The sequence below is a fragment of the Carcharodon carcharias genome (assembly GCF_017639515.1).
Source record: "Carcharodon carcharias isolate sCarCar2 chromosome 33 unlocalized genomic scaffold, sCarCar2.pri SUPER_33_unloc_1, whole genome shotgun sequence".
NCBI classification, from domain to species: Eukaryota; Metazoa; Chordata; class Chondrichthyes; order Lamniformes; family Lamnidae; genus Carcharodon; species Carcharodon carcharias.
In genome coordinates, this window is record NW_024470690.1 from 2,105,379 (window position 1) to 2,124,380 (window position 19,002).

The 19,002-nt window shown below is 44.7% G+C and overlaps 1 protein-coding gene across 3 annotated transcripts in view; it reads right to left on the reverse strand.

The window, feature by feature from the left end:
* Positions 1-19,002, reverse strand: part of LOC121274166 (chromodomain-helicase-DNA-binding protein 3-like) — a 109,739-nt gene that overhangs the window by 25,901 nt on the left and 64,836 nt on the right. For 2 of the 3 annotated variants that reach the window (XM_041181367.1, XM_041181365.1), the window contains 12 exons: positions 17,752-17,918; positions 11,720-11,897; positions 8,487-8,573; positions 7,834-7,919; positions 6,022-6,155; positions 5,776-5,920; positions 4,822-4,987; positions 4,399-4,508; positions 2,827-2,974; positions 2,563-2,676; positions 2,075-2,170; positions 807-938 (listed from right to left, as the gene is read on the reverse strand). In XM_041181367.1, coding sequence (XP_041037301.1) covers positions 807-938; positions 2,075-2,170; positions 2,563-2,676; positions 2,827-2,974; positions 4,399-4,508; positions 4,822-4,987; positions 5,776-5,920; positions 6,022-6,155; positions 7,834-7,919; positions 8,487-8,573; positions 11,720-11,897; positions 17,752-17,918 — 1,563 coding nt within the window. The remainder of the gene's footprint in view (positions 1-806; positions 939-2,074; positions 2,171-2,562; positions 2,677-2,826; positions 2,975-4,398; positions 4,509-4,821; positions 4,988-5,775; positions 5,921-6,021; positions 6,156-7,833; positions 7,920-8,486; positions 8,574-11,719; positions 11,898-17,751; positions 17,919-19,002) is intronic. The other variant, XM_041181366.1, reaches the window with a different exon arrangement.

The following is a 19,002-nucleotide window of genomic DNA, read 5'->3' on the forward strand; positions in this document are numbered from 1 at the left end:
AATACAAGCCTAGTCTGCGCAACCTGTCATCGTTATTAAAACCTTTTACCAAGGGCTCATTCTGCTGAATCTGTGCAGCACCCTCTCCAAGGTCAACATAACCTTCCTGAAGTGCAGTGCCCAGGTCGGAACGCAGTGCTCCGAGTGGGGTCTAACTAGAGCTCTGTACAGTGGTACAACTCCCAGCACTGTGAAAACCGGTCCCTCCCAATATCTCATTAAGATCAGATCAGTGAACAACATCGACAAAGGTCCTTCCACCACGTGATAATTTGGCTCACCTATGAAAGTACCATGGGTAGAATTCTACTTTAAAATCCTTTTTAAAATAATTAAATGGTAACCGTTTCCCATCTGCATTAGTTACCAGGTGACAAGCCAAGATTCAGAAGAATGTGCAGGGTTCAGGCGAGAAAGCGGAGGAGTGGCACGAGGTAAATTGCTCCTATGAAGAGATGACGCAGACACGTGGCAAATGACCTCCTTCGGTGCTGTAACAATTCTGTGATTCAGATCGATAGTTCCACACCCCCAGAATCTTTCCCTAATGCACATAATATTGTTTTCCTGAGTATTTCTCCAATTCCCCTTTTGAAAATTCCTATTGAATCTGCTTCCACTGCCCTTTCAGGCAGCGCCTTCCAGATCACAACTCTAAAAAAAAAATTCTCATCTCCCCCTTTGCTTCTTTTACCAATAATTTTAAGTCTAAATCCTCTGGTTATTCACCCTCCTGCCAGTAGAAAAGTGTTAAACAGTGGTCAGGAATATTCAGACTGTGCATTTGCTGCTGTGTGCGTAGTCACCTGTGAAGCCACCATCTGCGATGTTAAACATGAACTTGCACTTCTCCGTCCTGTCTTCCTCCCTCTTCCCATTGTTCTTGCTTTCATCCTTAATATTGTTGGATTTCATATCCTTCTCTGTTTTAGTCTCCTCTGCATTTATAAAAAGATAAATTAAGCAAAAGGAAGCAATATGCAGTGTTATTTGGTGAGTAACTCACCTCCTTACTCCCCAAAGCCTATACACCATCTACAAGTCAGGAGTGTGATGGAATACTCTCCACTTGCCTGGACGAGCGCAGCTCCAACAACACTCAGAGCTCGACACTGTCCAGGACAAAGCAACCTGTTTAATTGGCACCACATGCATCACTGGTGCACCAGAGCTAGTGTGTACCACCTACAAAGTTACTTGACTAGACTACCCAGATAGAGGGACAAGGGCAGCAGATAGATAGAAACACCACCACCTGGAAGTTCTCCTCCAAACCACTCACCGTCCTAACTTGAAATATATTGCCATTCCTTCACTGTCGCTGGGTCAAAATCCTGGAATGCCCTCCCAAACAGCAGCAGTTCAAGAAAGCAGCTCACCACCACCTTCTCAGAAACTAGGGATGGTTGTAGGGGGCGGGTGTGAGAGTGACAGTGACAGCAACAGCAAGGGCCCAGAAGGACAGCATGAAAGTTAGGCAAAACAACTGGATGCCCCACTCTTGATATAAGGGCATAAGGTTTCATGAACACTTAAATACCCTACACAAAACTAAACGCCAAGCACTGAAGGAGAAGTGGGTAACAAAACATATAGGCAGAATCAGTGTTCTAGAGGATTGCTATCAGAGACTGTTGCTCAAATGTCTGTTAAAGCCAGACTGATGGGGACTGTGTGTGTGTTGGACAGTGTCACTGTTACCTTTCACCCTGTTCTCGAGGAGAATGATGGGGACTGTGTGTGTTGGACAGTGTCACTGTTACCTTTCACCCTGTTCTCGAGGAGAATGATGGGGACTGTGCGTGTTGGGCAGTGTCACTGTTACCTTTCACCCTGTTCTCGAGGAGAATGATGGGGAGTGTGTGTGTGTTGGGCAGTGTCACTGTTACCTTTCACCCTGTTCTCGAGAAGAATGATGGGGACTGTGTGTGTGTTGGACAGTGTCACTGTTACCTTTCACCCTGTTCTCGAGAATGATGGGGACTGTGTGTGTTGGGCAGTGTCACTGTTACCTTTCACCCTGTTCTCGAGGAGAATGATGGGGACTGTGCATGTTGGACAGTGTCATTGTTACCTTTCACACCAGTGTTCTCTGGCTCGGTGTTTTCTTTCACCTCCAAGTTTGCATCAGCTTTATCGCCTGGAGTTTCCCTGCCACTCCGTTCAGCCTCTATAGTTAAAGTGAGAACAGTCAGGACACGGCTACACAGTAAATGCTCATATTGTGGATAACTCATTGTTCATTTCCGTTTCATCCTCTCTGATCATCAGTGTAGATAAACTGCAGAGGGACTGCTCTGCTGCAAGGATAACCCGCAGCAGGGGTCGCTACACCAGATGGCCCACCCCCGCATTAGTCAAGTAGTCATTTCTCACCCTCTGGGGTGACAACATTAGCAGGGCCTTAAAGCTCCCATCTTGTCCTTAACTCGTTTTTAAATGCTCCTGTTAAGTACATTGAAACAGGAGGTGGTCAGTCATTCCCCTGAGCCTGTCCTTTCATTCAGTCAGGCCATGGCTGATTTGTAACCAACTCCATTTAGCCAGCTTTGTTCCATTTACCCTGATAGCTCTTCCCTCTCAGCTCCTCCCTCTCAGCAGGAGACTCTGGACAGTAATCAGCAATAGGAATGCTGAGCGACTTCTCCCTGTTATCCCCTCCTTCTTTCCATCTCCCTGCAGAGTACAACAAACACTGTTTATCAATCAGCACACCTTCAGTACAAACAATCAGCTTCCTCCTTCAGGTAATGCTAAACAATCCTGTTTCACCCAGTCTCTCTCACCCCACATATTCCCTTGAACATCTCTGATCTGGTCTGGTACCTTGTTTCTCATCTTTGGACACCGGCTCCTGTCCCTCTATATCGGCACTCTGCTTCTCCTCTTCTGGCTGCTCTTTAACATCTTCACTAACTGGTGGCTGGGTCTCAGCTTTTTCAGTGACCACAGGATCTTCCTCTGTACTGGGAGTCTAAGGAGGAACATTAACATGCACATGATTGCCGAAGGAATAACTGAGAAGCTTTAAGACATTAAAGGGCAGCACTGCACATACACAAAGGGTTAAATCAGATATCAGTCTTCACTAATTTCTCTTCATATTATTTATACTCCCAATCTGATAAGGAGAATAGGGAGAAACTCTTTCCAATGGCAGGAGGGTCAGTAACCAAAGGGGCGCGGATTGAAGAGAATCGGTAAAAGAACCAGAGGAGGAGATGAGGGGAATTTTTTTTATTAAACACTGAGTTATTGTGATCTGGCACCTGCTGCCTGAAAAGGCAGCAGAAGCAGATTCAATCAGAACTTTGAAAAAGGGAATTAGATCAATATTTGAAAAAAAAAGGAAGAACTTGCAAGGCTATGGGGTAAGAGCTGGGGGTGGGGGGAGAAGAGTGGGACTAACTGGATAGCTCTTTCAAAGAGCTGGCACAGGCACAATGGGCCGAAAGACCTGTGCTGTAAGATTCTACTGTATTGTAGTCATAGCCCTTTAAGTGAGAAAATGCAAATCAGTTTAGATGCAGTGTCCACTAAGCTATTGAATGAAAACTAAATGGAAAGCAAGGGTCAGTTTAGACAAGGAAACTCATTAGAAGATATTCATTGCGTATATTTCAAAGAGCTTTCATTAGTTGGTGACAGATTCTGCAGAAGTGACTACCTAACAGATGGAGAAACTCCTTTCGTCCATAGATTTGATAAGTTAGGGACAGCAGTCAAGCACTGAGAACCAGAGAGGTATAAGGTAACTGATAAAAGAAGCAAAAAGCGATATGAGAAAAAACTTTTGCACACAGCGAGTGGTTCCGGTCTGGAATGCACTGCGAGAATGTGTGGTGGAGGCAAGTTCAATCAAGATAGTCAAGACGGAATTAGATGATTATTGGAAAAGAAATAATGTGCAGGGTTACGGGGAAGGCAGGAGGGCACTAGGTGAAATGCTCATTCATAGAGACGGTGCAGTCAGGTTGGGCCAAATGGCCTCCTTCTGTGCTGGAACAATTCTGTAATTGTGTGATGGAGATCTGAATCTATGGCTGCTAAGCCAGACACGAATATATCAGCATTGAATGATATAAAACATGAAAAGTTTCACATGGAAGGGGTGAGAAAAAGGTGGATGTTGGAACAAATTCTGGTCTGGTCAAAGCTCAGACTGTATCGCATCTGAATTCTCCAGCCTGAACTTGGAAGGTTGCATCAATTAAGCTGCTGTTAAAGCAAATGTTTAACAAACCCATGACATTTCGGGCTGCGAAGCCTATTATTTTGTGGAGTAGATTGTACACAAGATCATAACGTCTCTAACATCAGCTAGCCTCCACCGCCCCCCCATCCCAAGAAACATCCTTCCCCAGCCTTTTTGTGGTCTTTATTTAGAACATAAACTACCTCCAGTTCCATCTTTTCACCACCATTTGCCTCTTCCTCTTTGGCATCCGTCACTTCCTTTTCAGCAGGAGTTCCACTTCCCTCCAATTTATCACTTGGGGCAGGAGTCGCTGGTTATTCAAAATGTAAACAAAAACATTTTTATTAGAAACAATTGATCTGGTATGGGGGAAGTACTGTTGCGTACACTGTGTTTCTCTTTGTACCTGGTTGGGAGGGAGTGGGGGTTATTGCTGTGTGCACAGTCTGTTTCTCCCTGTGTACTTGGTTTGTGTGTGTTTCAGGGGGTGGGGCAAGTGGGGGGTATTGATGTGTATACAGTCTGTTTCTCCGTGTACTTGGTTTGTGTGTGTGGGTAGGGTAGGGCGGGGCAGGGGGGGTTATTGCCGTGTACACAATCTGTTTTTTGGTTTCTCTCTGTACCTGGTTTGGAGGTGCAGGGTGTGTTGCTGCAGCTGGGTTCTGGTGTTGTCGTTGCTGTCTTCAATACAGGGGATGATGCTCTGGATGACTTCTTGGAATCGGCAGTGACCTCTGGGATAAGCTCCGGCATGCTCCACTTCCCGTTGATATGTTCAAATTCCTGCACCTGACACCAAAGCAAAGGAGACATGAAGGTAAGTGACCCATCCGCTGCCTGCTGAGCCAACCATGGTCATTGTACACCACCATCACTGATGGCAGTCAGGATGAGGCTAGGGCAGAAGAGGCAGTGGGGGCAACAAGGACATGAGTGAGGCAGAATCTTCCCTCTCTGAAATTACTGATCGGCCAGAACCTTGGGATGAGACACATTCAGGAATCCACCTGACCTTTTCCTATTTATTCCTGTGAAGCTGAGCAACACGATGGGGCAGTTCTTACTGCCCAGTTTTAGTTGTCTCCAACCGATTAAGAATGAGCCACACAGTGTGAAACTGGAATCACGAGTAAGGTAGTCTGAGTGACAGCTCCCTTTAACTTTGGGGTTTGATTAATGATAATCTTTTCTGCTCATGTGCCAGCCTGCAACTGACCAGGTTTATTGAACTCGCTTTTACAATTCACTAACTCTGAGATCTGAACAAGGTGTCGGGTCGTCAGGAACTGTTAGACTAGAGTAACCACGAAACTACCTGACCCATCAGCCCAGGCACAGAAACAGGAAGAGTTTTCCCCACCACAATCAGCAGCATGCCAGCAAATTTCTTTTCAACATTCGCCCATCTTTCCGTTTCTGATGCTGCTGGGCGTTGTGCAGGAAAATGGTGCTTTTGCTTTCAAAGCTTAGTCACTTTATCTAGGCACATCATGTTTATGTCAATGCATTGTGCAAGTCATCTGGCTGTCTGGTCCCACTGTCATCCACATGCATTTTCCCAACAGTTTGGCACTAACCTTCTTTTTCACCAGTGACATGACTCCTATCCTGGTCAGGACCTGCTGCCGAGAGAGACCCTCTCGAGGCACTCCATCTGCAAATGTCTCTGCACCATCAGCCCCAGGTTCACATAAGTGTCTCATGAAGAGGGACACGTAAGCTCTATGAACAAACACAGAGGCCTGAGAATGCTCACTGGACAAACAGGTTTACGCGCACACACACAGTAAGATTTCTAATATGAAGCACAAAGGTAGACTCACTTGAACTCCTTCTCGCTCTTGCCTCGCAGATCTCTGACCAGCCACTGGGAGTTGAAGGCATCCTGAGGAGGCATCCCCCACCTCATCACTGCATTGAGGAAGGCCTTCCTTTGGCGAGTGTTAAATCCTAAAACCTGTCCGGGGGTGGGGGTGGGAGAGATTTCAAAAGGAGAGATATCAGCCCGGGAGAGGCATTCCCTTGCTTCGCGTGACAGCTAACTTGATGGTAGAAGGCAGCCCAGCCTGAAGTCCATGGACATATGTTTTAGGCTGAATGTGCCCATCCATAGCCCAGGAGCCCCAAGGCACCTCAAGTATGGTAACTCAGCAGTTTGGCGGTCAAAACCATGCATAACCTGGCATTGTGCCAGGTAAGCAGCATATCACGCAGTGTTGCCACACCTTCGATCATTGCTGAACTTCCTTCTCTGCCCCGCTCAAGTACCTGTTTCCAATGGAAACTGGGATTTCTGCCATCAGCAAAGCCAAAAGGTGGTCATTATGTAGTCACTGACCTCAGTGTAAATTCTCACCCCCCCCCACCGCAGCCCCCCACCCCACCCCCCCAACCCACCCACCGCCTCCCCCAACCCCCCCACCCACCCCCACAAATACTGCAGCCAGAGACTGCAGCAACTGTACTGTGGTGGTTTGCAGGGCAGACTCTTTTTAGACTGCCTGCGGAAGTCCTTTACACAGTTTTATAATGTTTGTCCTGTATGAAGGAAGGGGCCGGGTCTCAAGACCCCCTCTAGGAAATCAAGACAGTCAACATCAGTCAGTGACTAATTCACATGAGTAAGGCTATCATCACTTGGCAAACAACTCAAACAGAGCAGTAGAGCTCACCCACTGCCCACGCTCTCTCCCACCAGACATCCCCTAGTAATGGGCAATCCAACCGCTGATACCAGTGATGCGGGACTGCTTCAGAAGAAGTGGTCTTATGCCACTTTGGACTCCAGCCCGTGTGAAAACCATGATGGGAGAGGCCTGGGAACTTTATAAATGCTAACAGGTCTCCTGTGGCACTACTCCCAAAGATTCTCACACACACTGTTTTATAAGGGCAGGAGGAAAACCAGAATGCCGACTGCTATTCCATAAACCAAGTGAGGCAAGTCAGAGTTTAACTGCCCTTCGAGATACGGGTTAGGAACCCAGAATGAAATGCTTGGCTGTTTATTCCATTCATGATTGACAATCGTCAGAGGTTACAGATATCCTGGCTCCTGTGACAGGAGGTATTAACACATGAAGGGGTTTCTGGCTTTCTTTGATCATGCTTTATCAGAGAATCATTGAATGGAATAGCACAAAAAGGAGGCCAATCAGTCTGTCATGTCTGTGCCAGCTCTCTACAAAAGCAATTCAGCAAGTACCATTCCCACTATGATGAGAAACACTGGCACTGAAATTTGCACAAACACTGCCAATTAAACTGACAGCTGGACTGGCAGGTCAGGGAACTGTTTCAATTAGGTTACCAGGCAAATGCCCTATTAGTAAAATCGAAATGTAGAATATAGGTATAAAGAAAACACGGTTAGCAGCAGGAATTAATAGTTAAGGTCAGAAGTAGTCAGGTATCTGCTGGTACAGTTTTCCCATTACCAAGACAGCAGGATTCTCCTTGCATCGCAGTACAAATTGATTGCACATCATTGTAATACCAACCGTGGGAAGTTACAGCACAAGAGGTGGTCCTTCAGCCCATCATACCTGTGCTGGTTCTTTGCTAACACAATGTAAAGTAATTCTAACTACCCACGCTCCCCAGTAGGCCTGCATGGTCCTCCACTAATCAGTTACCTCGATGTTCCCACCAACTCGAGCCAGCAAAGGTGGAAGCGGTTTGTCCTTCTCACCCCGGAGCTGACGCTTGGATTGCCGGCGACCTTGAGGGACAAAAGGAAACATTTTAAACCACAGGCTTTTATGCATCTATTAGCAAGTACTTGGTTCAAAATCCTGGAACTCCCTTGCTACCAGCACCCTGGGTGTTCCTACAACACATGAACTGCACGTTCTCAAGTGCAATTAGGTATGGGTAATAAATGGTGGTCTAGCCAGCGACGCCCATATCCCAAAATAAAAAGGGCAACTGCAACCCATATACAGTCCCATCACAGAGTGTATCCTCTCCGCCCTCTCTACATACAGTCTAGACTGCGGAGTCTAGGGTCCACCCTCTCTATTTACAGTCCCATTACAGAGGGCACGCTCTCCACCCTTTCTACATACAGTCCCATTACAGAGTACACACTCTCTGCCCTTTCTACATACAGTCCCATTACAGAGTGTACGCTCTCTGCCCTCTACATACAGTCCCATTACAGAGAGTGTAGGGTCCACCCTCACTATATACAGTCCTGTCAGTGTCTGTCACCTCTTCAAACAAAAAAAAAAGCAGCCAAATGCTAACTGATGATCTGCAATCGAGGGAATGACAATTTTAAAGGCACCTTCAGGTCTTTCGTCAAAGTCTTCATCTTCTTCCTCTGAACCAACTGAATATTCTGATTGGTTGTCCGAAACATCATCTTGCCAGTCTGCAACGTTAGAAACTGAAGTTCATTACTTGTCTTTTTAACTTGTGGTTTTTGTAAAAAAAACTATTATAGTTTTATTTTGGCCCTCCTGCATTACGGGTTTGGGTCAAGTAACCTTCAAGCTGAGCTGTAACCTTTCAAGCCATGAGGTTGAGAAGATTGGTGGATCTAACAATCTGGAAACTGTTCTCGCTGTCAAATTCTGTTTCCCTTCTAAAACTCCAGGTAAGAACGAAATCTGGTGCTGCTTAGGAGCTAAAACTGACCAAAATTGTACAAAAGGCTCCACAGGAACTGGTGCAGAACCCAACTCCTGCTATGGAGCCCCAAGCGATGGATGCAGAACATAAGACAATTGTTAAAATTCAAGGGAGCACATTTAGCAACACCACTGACCGAGCCCTAAAGGACATAGCTACTAGACTGGGTCTACAGCAGGCGAGGAGGGAATCAACAAGAGAGAAAAACTTGACTTCGTCCTTGCAAACTTGCCTGCCACAGGCTTTTGTCCATGAGAGTACTGGAAGGAGTGACCACCGCACAGTTCGTGTGGAGACAAAGTCCTGTCTTCGCATTGAGGATGTCCTCCATCGTGTCGTGTGGCACTACCACCATGCTAAATGGGATAGATTGCGAACAGATCTAGCAACTCAAGACTAGACAACCATGAGGTGCTGTGGACCAATGTTCTGGTAAAATGTAACGTTTTAAACTAAATAGTGGGGGCGAGGGAACATGTGAAGGAAAATGTGGTAAATTAAAGGAAAAGGAGAAGGCAAGAGAGCATGATAGCAATAAGAGTAAAGACAATCAGAGCATGACAGAGAATTCGAGTTAAGAGTGTGCCAGCAGATAAAGCCAGAGTTTTCCAAAAAAAAGTGAAATGACAGAACTAAAGGTTCTGTATCTGAATTTATATAGCATTCATAACAAAACAGATGAATTGTTAGCTCAAATAGAAATAAATATGTATGACATGACAAAGACGATGCTGCAAGATGATTAGTGCTGGGACCTGAATATTCAAGGGTCCTTGACATTTCAGAAGCTAGTGGTGGGGTTGCTCTGTTAATAGTGAGAAATGATTGTAGTTATAAAGATCAAGATATAGAATCAGTTTAGGTACAGACAAGAAATGGCCAAGGGAAGAATTAATTGTGGGAGTAATTTATAGGCCGCCCAACAGTAATGATGCTGTAGGATAGAGTATATAGGGAGAGATAATGTGGGCTTCTGAGAAAGGCGCTGCAATTATCAAGGATGATTTTAATCTACATACAGATTGGACAAATCAGATTGGCAATACTAGCCTGGAAGATGAGTTCATGGAGTCTTTTCATGACAATTTCTTAGAGCAGCATGTTCTACAGCCAAAGAGCAGGCTATTCTAGGCCTGGTATTGTGCAATGAGGCAGGATTAATTAATGACTTCATAGTAAAAGAGTCTCTAGGTAGTAGTGATCATAACATGATTGAATTTTGCATTCAGTTTGAGGAAGAGCTGGTCTAAAGGCAATTGCAAGGGTATGAAGACTGAGCTGGCTAAAGTCAATTGGAAACATAGGTTAGGAGGTAGGTCAGTTGAGATTCAGTGGCAGATATTTAAAGGGGACATTTCAGAAAAATTAGAGTATGAGAGAAAGCTAGCTAGGAACAGAAAAACAGATAGTAAGAGTTTCTATAAGTATTTCAAACAGAAAAAAGTAAAGTGAGCATGAGCATGGGTCCTCAAGAGAGTGAGTCTGCGGAATTAATATTGGGAAATAAGGAAATGGCAGAAGCACTGAACAGAATGTGCATGTGTGCGCGCGCATCTTAAAACAATTACAATCACCAGGGAAAGAATACTGAGAAAGCTATTAAAACTGAAGGCTGACAAGTCGCCAGGTCCTGGTGTCATCCTCGAGTCCGAAGACAAATGGCCATGGAGACATGGCTGTGCGTGGGCTATAATCTTCCAAAATTCCCTTGATACTGGAAAAGCCCCATCAGACTGGAAAAGCAGCAAATCTAACTCCTCTATTGAAGAAAGCAGGTAACTACAGGTCAGTTAGCCTAACATCTGTCATAGGAAAAAATGCTAGAATCAGGATGAATGGGTCTTCTTTGGATTGGCAAGTTGTAACCAGCTGAGGGCCACAGGGATCAATGCTGGGGCCTCAAATATTTACAATCTAGTCAAGGAACTATCATATTTTTTCTAATTTTATTGTGGTTGTGCGTATGTGTGGCTAATTTAGTAAACTATAGATGATTAGACTGTAAGGTTTAAATTATCAAAGAAGTTAGGTGTAAAATAGGCATTTGAAATGGAGATGAATAAATCTAAGGAGAGGTCAGCAGATTCAGGATGAATGAAATTTGCATTTTTAGATAAGTGGATCAGCGTTTGATTTTTAAAGGGGCTTGAAAAATGCTTACAACTGGCAAGATAAATAAGGCAAGGTTATTACATTGATTTTTCCCCAAAAGTGCTGGCCATAATGATAACACGAAAGATGGTTATATTCTAGGAAAATTAACTTCTGAAGACAAGTTGAAACAATGGGATTTATTGATCAAAAAGGGAGAAATATATTTATGGAAGGCTGTGACGGTGTGAGATCTTGAAAGGTGGCTTGTGTGAAACAGACTGGTGGGAAAAGCCTCTAGCCACCCTGCAGAAGTTTGCTGTTCCAACAACCAAAGCTGTGTTAAAAGCCTTTGGAAATCCATTGTCCAGTGGGTGCTTGTGGTCATATTGCTACATTACTCTATAAGCTTGGGATCTATTTAGACTGCTGCCTTAAAGAGGGTGTGTAGTTGGGAATCCGGTTAAGTAGAAATTTTGGGAACAGTTTTAACTGTGTAATTGTAATCTTGTGTATGTTTAAGTTTGTTCTTCTTTTGTTAATCTTTTAACTTAATCTTTAAAATCTCTAAAGGTGCTAGTGGACTCATTACTTCTGATTTCAATGCACAAGCCTTAACGTAATAAATACAACTTGCAAAATCACTGCAATAGCGTGGCCAAGTTTGCTTTGTGGATTTGCAAATACCACCTGCCTTTTCATAACAATCTATATAAGTGACGTGGATGAAGGGATCAAACGCATGGTGAGGTTAACCCAGGGACCGCAGGGAAAATGCACAGTGCTGTTGCTTACCTTGATCCTCCTGGGCAGCATCGTTGTAGTTGACCTGCTTCCGGACCCGCTTGCCCTTGCCTAGGTTCCTCGCAAGGTCCTCCTGCTGTTGCTCGTAGTGGTGCCGCAGCAACTTCTCCCAGTAATCAGGATCCACGTTCTCCTCTTGCTTGATAATCTCCCTCTCGATCTCCTCTTCCTGCAGGTGCACACAAAAAAACCCAGTACACGTCAACAAGTTTCACAGCTGGTCAATCACAATCGTATCTGTGAAAACGAAGTGTCTGCAGACTTCAAGATGCTCAGCAATGCCTCTTGTAAGAATAGGTGTAGCATGTAGAATAACCATTGTAAGCTTCTCTTAATATATACACATGCATTGACAAATGATTCAGCAGTGGTTATAGAGTCTAACAGACATTACCTCTAACTGTTCATGAGAAGAGATAAGTAGTACATTTTCAAAAATTGCAGATGACCCAAATTTAGAGATACAGTTTAATACTGAGGACAACTGCAGCAAAATGCAAGACATTAATAAACTTGCAGTAAATAACAAATAAGTTTCCCTGTAGATAAATAAGACAGAACTTATTTTGGTAGGGGGATTAAACAGGGCACATTCTTGGAAATTAAGAGCCTAAATGGAATATTGGAGGCACAGCTGCACCAAAACAGGCTAACAAGACCACCAAAAATGTTAATAAAACACAGGGATTAATTCTGAGGGAGGTAGAATTGAAAAGCAGAGAAGTTATATTTAAATAGCATGGAACCCTGATTGGACCACACTTAGTATTGTGCACAGTTCTGGTCTCCATTTTATAAATATACAGAGGCACAGTAAAGAGCAAAAAAGACCAACAGGCTGATACCAGAACTGAAATGCTATGAACATCAGGGAAGGCCGAATAGATTGGGGATTTTCTCTCTAGAAAGGAGAGTGCTGTGAAGTAAAAGAGATCATTAAGATTACAGACGAGGTCTGAATGGGGTAGGTGCAGAAGATTTTCTGCTTACAGAAAACCTAAAATGTGGGGGCATCAATATCAGACAGCCCCGAATAAATCCAAACAAGGGGACATCAATATCATACAGTCCCCAATAAACCCAAAAGAGGGGATATCAATATCAGACAATCCCCAATAAATCTAATCAGGAATTCAGAAGCTTCTTTATCCAGCATGATGAGAATATGGAACTTACTACTACATGGAATTTTTAAAATTCTTTCATGGGATGTGGGAGTCACTGGCTGGTCAGAATTCATTGCCCATTCCTAATTGTCCTTGAGAAAGTGGTGGTGAGCTGCCTCCTTGAACCGCTGCAGTCCATGTGGTGTAGGTACAACCACAGTGCTGTTAGGGATGGAGTTCCAGGATTTTGACCCAGCGACAGTGAAGGAATGGCCGATATGTTTCTAAATCAGGATCGTGAGTGGCTTGGAGGGAAACTTCCAGGTGGTGGTGTTCCCATGTATCTGCTGCCCTTGTCCTTCTAGGTGGTTGTGTCAGGGGTTTGGAAGGTGTTGTTGAAGGAGCTTGAATGTTTGATATGAATAGCATAAGATGTTTGAGGATAGATGAGGGAGAGCAGATGGATATGTTGATAAGAGAGAGTGGGAGAAGGTTCATGTGGAGCATAAACATCAGCACAGAGCAGATGGGTCAAATGGTCTTTTCCTGTGCTGCAAATTTGGTGAAACTTTCTAGGAAAAAAGTGTCACAGAACTATCAGTAAGAGTCACATCTGGTGAGAACAACTTTATGTTATGAATATACTGGGAAGAGGCAAGCCATTGAAGGCCGGGTACTCATGCAGGAATGTCAAGAGTGTAGTAAACCACCAATACAGGCGCATGCACAAGGACAACAGCTAACCTTATTGCTAACTTTCAAATATCAGTGTATGCTCAAAACATAATGATGTGTTGTACCCAAAATTTAACCCTATATAACTGACTGAAGCACTTTGCGGACTCTGACCCAACCTTGCCAAGGCAGCCAAGACAATAGCTCCTTGCAAACTCCTCAGCAATCCTTTGTATGTGAATTTTATTCAATGCCTATCAAGTATATTTCACGTAAAGGGTTGTTTCATTATCTCATCGATTTAACAGCATAAGGAATAGGAGCAGAAGGATACCATACAGTCCCTTGAGCCGGTTCTGCTATTCAATAAGATTACAGCTGATCTTCAGCCCCACTTTCCTGCCCATTCCCCAAATCACTTGATTCTCTTCATGCCTAAAACTTGATCAATCTCAGACTCGAAAATATTCAACAACTAAGCAACGTGGGGTAGAGATTTCCAAAGCTTCACAACTCAGTGAAGAAATTTCTTCTCATACTCCAGGCAACAGGGATACATGACAACATCTTACATAAACCCAAGCAGCCCTCCTGCTCCAGGGACTGCATTTCCTAGCATCATATTCTTTGAATTTAGTTTCCACTCCACTTCTCACTCGAGGGCGCTGTGGATAAACGGGCAGATCTTTCAGAGATAAAAGCAAAGTACAGCGAATGCTGGAGTTTTGAAATAAAAACGCTAACCACTGGCAGGACTCAGGAGGCCTGGCAGCGGCTGTGAAGAGAGAAATTGCTAATGTTTTGAGTCGTATGATTCTTCTTCAGGAAGTTGTCATATTGGGCTCGAAATTTTAATTCCATTTCTCTCTTCACAGATCCTGCCTGGCTTGCCGAGTTCTTCCAGCCTATTCAGGGAGCTGGCACAGGTGTGTTTAGCTAAACAGCCTCCCTCTGTGCTTCATGTTGGACCCTGCTGGGCATCTGTCTTGAAAGGCAATATATACAAGCTCTTTGCTTATTTACTGGCAGCAGTGCCTTCAGCTGCCTGGGTCCCAAGCTCTGGAATTTCTTCTCTACCTCTCTCTCCTCTTTTGAGAAGCTCCTTAAAACCGACCTCTTTGACAAAGTTTTTGGTCACCTATCCTATCATCACACGTGGCTCCATGTTTCAATTTTGGCCAATAATGCTTCTGTGAAGTACTCAGGAACACACTGTACTATGTTAAAAGGTGCTACATTAAGGCAAGTTGTTGTTGGATGCCAGGCTATGCCGATACAAAGCGGAAGTGATGGCCTGCATATGTTCAAAGGCCCCAGAAGCAGTAGCTCAGGGCACTGACTGCACTTGGCAGAGACACCAGAGGCCAATAGTGAAGACTGCAAGCTCTGGGCTACGGAGCTGGCTTTCAAGGCACCAAACCACAAGGAATAAGGGAAAAGAATGGATTGAGAAATATTCAAACATCAGATTCTAACTTGAAACAGGGAAGAACATGGTGAGCTTAATCCTCATTTAAAGGGTTATGAATCTTTGAAATTCTTTACCGCAGAGGGCTGTGGACGTTCAGTCATTGAGTTATTCAAGATGGAGATTGATAAGCCTTTTGGATACTAAGGAAACAGGGGATATGGGTATAGTGCAGGAAGTGAAGATTTTAAAAAATTCTTTGGGCTTTGCTGGCTAGGCCAGCATTTGTTGTCCATCCCTAATTGGCCTTGAGAAGTTGGTGGTGAGCTGCTTTCTTGAACTGCTGCAATCCATGTGGTGTAGGTGCACCCACAGTACTGTTCGGAAGGGAGTTCCAGGACTTTGACCCAGCGACAGTGAAGGAACAGTGATATATTTCCAAGTCAGGATGATGAGTGACTTGGAGGGGAACTTTCAGGTGGTAGTGTTCCCATATGTCTGCTGCCCATGTCCTTCTAGATGGTAGTGGTCGTGGCTTTGGAAAGTGCTGTCTAAGGTGCCTTGGTGAATTCTTGCAATGCATCTTGTAGATGATACACACTGCTGCTAATGTGCGTCGGTGGTGGAGGGAGTGAATGTTTGTGGATGTCGTGTCAATCGTGTAATTATCTGAATGGCTATAATTTGAGGGAGGGGAATGTGCAACGAGACCTGGGTGTCCTCGTACACCAGTCGCTGAAGGTAAGCATGCAGGTGCAGCAGGAGGTAAAGAAGGCAAATGGTATGTTGGCCTACATAGCGAGGGGATTTGAGTACAGCAGCAGGGATGTCTTGCTGCAATTATACAGGGCCTTGGTGGGACCACACTTGGAATATTGTGTGCAGTATTCTGGCATGCCCTCCTGCACTCTTCACTGAATCAAGGTTGATCCTCTGGCTTGGCGGTAATGGTAGCGTGGGGCATATGCCAGGCCATGAGATTGCGGTTGAGTACAATTCTGCTGCTGCTGATGGCCCACAGCGCCTCATGGATGCCCAGTCTCGAGTTGCTAAATCTGTTCGATATCTATCCCATTTAGCACGGTGTTAGTGCCATACAACATGATGGAGGGTATCCTCAATGTAAACACAGGACTTTGTCTCCACATGGACTGTGCGGTGGTCACTCCTGCCGATACTGTCATGGACAAGGCGCATCTGCAGAGGCAGGTTGGTGAGGATGAGGTCAAGTATGTTTTTCCCTCTTGTTGGTTCCCTCACCACCTGTCGCAGACCCAGTCTAGCAGCTGTATTATATAGTACTCGGCCAGCTCGGTCTGTAATGGTGCGACTGAGCCATTCTTGGTGATGAGCATTGAAGTCCCCAACCCGGAGTACATTCTGTGCCCTTGCCACCCTCAGTGCTTCCTTCAAATGGTGTTCAACATGGAGGAGCACTGATTCAGCTGAGCGGGGTGCGGTATGTGGTAATCAGCAAGAGATTTCCTTGCCCATGTTAGACCTGATGCCAGGAGACTTCATGGGATCCAGAGTTGATGTTGCGGACTCCAAAGGCAACTCCCCCCTGACTGTATACCACTGTGCCGCCACCTCTGCTGGGTTTGTCCTGCTGGTGGGACAGGGCATACCCAGGGATACTGAAGGTGGTGTCAGGAACATCGTAAGGTATGATTCCTTGAGTATACGTCAGGCTGTTGTTCGACTAGTCTCTGAAACAGCTCTCCCAATTTTGGCACAAGCCTCCTGATGTTAGTAAGGAGGACTTTGCGGGGTCGACAGGGCTGGGTTTGCCATTGTCATTTCTGTTGCCTAGGTTGATGCTGGGTGATCTGTCCCGTTTCATTTCTTTTTTAGACTGTAGCATTTTGATACAACTGAGTGACTTGCCCGGCCATTTCAGAGGGCATTTAAGAATCAACCACATTATTGCAGATCTGGAATCACTTGTAGGCCAAACCAGGCAAGGACAGCGGATTTCCTTCCCTAAAAGATGTTAGTGAACCAGATGGGTTTCTACAACAATCAATAGTGGTTTCATGGTCATCATTAGACTTTTAATTCCAGATATTTTACTAAATTCAAATTTCACCATTGGGCATGGTGGGATTCGAATTCAGGTCCTGACAGCATTACCCTGGGTCGCTGGATTACCAGTCCAGTTGAGGTAGATCAGCCATGATTTTGCTGAATAATGGAGAAGGCTTGAAAGGTTAAATGACCCTTCTCCTATTTCTCATGTCCTTCAGATAAAATATTCATTTGTTAGGAATAGAGGAACAGGGGGAGGCCATTCAGCTCCTCAAACCTGTTGCACCATTCAATTAATTCATGGCTGTTCTGTACCTTAACTCTATCCATCTCCCTCTTAGGTTCCAATACTTTCAAACTTTCAATACCTTTGCCTGACAACAAAAAATTTATAAATTTCGGTTTCAAAATATTCAATTGCCCTCACTCTCAACATCGTAGTCCATGATCTTTGATTTTACCATGATCTTTGATTTTTTCTGACTCGAGACGTTAAGGCGGTTTCTCTCTCTCTCCACAGATACTATCCGAGCTGCAGATTTCCAGAATGTGCAGTAGTTTGTATTTGTATGACTACTGTGTTTTTGTGTTATAATAATTTAAGGTATATATCATTCATTGGGTCAGGAAAGACATTTGACAGGCATGCCTTTTAGATGGATAGAGAGGCATGTTATCTCAATGAGGTAGCATTCATTGATAGGATGACCGAGTTACAGAGGCACAGCACTTGTGACATAGCTTTAGATTATACATTGCTCACGTGTTTTCCAAAACCGTCCCCTGATTCTGTCAGCCTCACTTACCTTGTCCTCTTCCCGGACGACATATTGAGCCACTTTGAAGGAGGTGAGGTACTCATTCATGCTCTGTATATCTGTGTCTTCTGTTGCATCTTGGTTCCTATCCAGCAGTCGATCAATAGCAGCCCCATCGTAGTGGATAACACTGCTGTCTTCATCCCGATTATCACCTGGAAACACATAGATGGGAAGGTGAGCGTCACCTAAAGCTTTCCACTTTCAGTAATGGGTGAATTGGGGTGGGAGGTAGCGAATGTGGAAGCTAATTCACTGACCCATTTACACCCAGGTCAGATTCCTAGTCTACAATGCGACCTGGAACATCCTGAAATTGTGAAAGGCACCATGTGAATGAAACTTTTTATTTCTCCCTCAAAACTCAGGTCGAGGGGATACGACGACAGTTGCAGATTTTGCATGAGGAAAACCCAACAGCCTGAGTAATCGCACAGCAACTCTCCTCTTACCTCCCCAGCCTCTGCTCTCTCTTAGTTTTCCTGCTGCGGTGTAGAATTTTACAGCACACACATGGGCTATTCATGCTCCACACGAGCTTCCTCCCACCCCCTCTTCATCTCCCCCTATCAGTATATCCTTTTATTCCTTTCTCCCTCGTGTTTATCCAGCTTTCCCCTTATATGTATCGATAGTATTCACCTCGTCCATTCCCTGCGGGAGCGTGTTCCACATTCTCCCCACTCTCTGGGTAAAGGAGTTTCTCCTGAATCCCCCATTGGATTTATTAGTGACTGTCTTATATTGATGGCCCCTAATTTTGGAATCTCTCACCAATGAAAATACCTTCTCTACTTCAAGCCATATGACATAGGGAGAATTGGCCATTCGGCCCATCGAGTCTGCTTAGTCATGGCTGATCTGATAATCCCCAACTCCAATTTCTTGCCTTTTCCCCATAACTCTTGATTCCTTTACTAACTAAAAATCTGTCTATCTCAGCCTTGAATCTACTTAATGACCCAGCCTCTACAGTCCTCTGCAGTAAAGATATCCACAGATTGACTACCCTCAGAGAAGAAATTCCTCTTCATCTCTGCTTTAAATTGGCACCCCCTTACTCTGAGATTATGCCCTCTGGTCCTAGACTCTTCCCCACAAGGGAAAACAACCTCTCAGCATCTACCCTGTCAAGCCCTCTAAGAATCTTATATGTTTCAATAAGGTCGCCTCTCATTCTTCTAAACTCCAACGAGTACAAGCCTGACCTATTCAACCTCTCCTCATAAGAAAACTCCT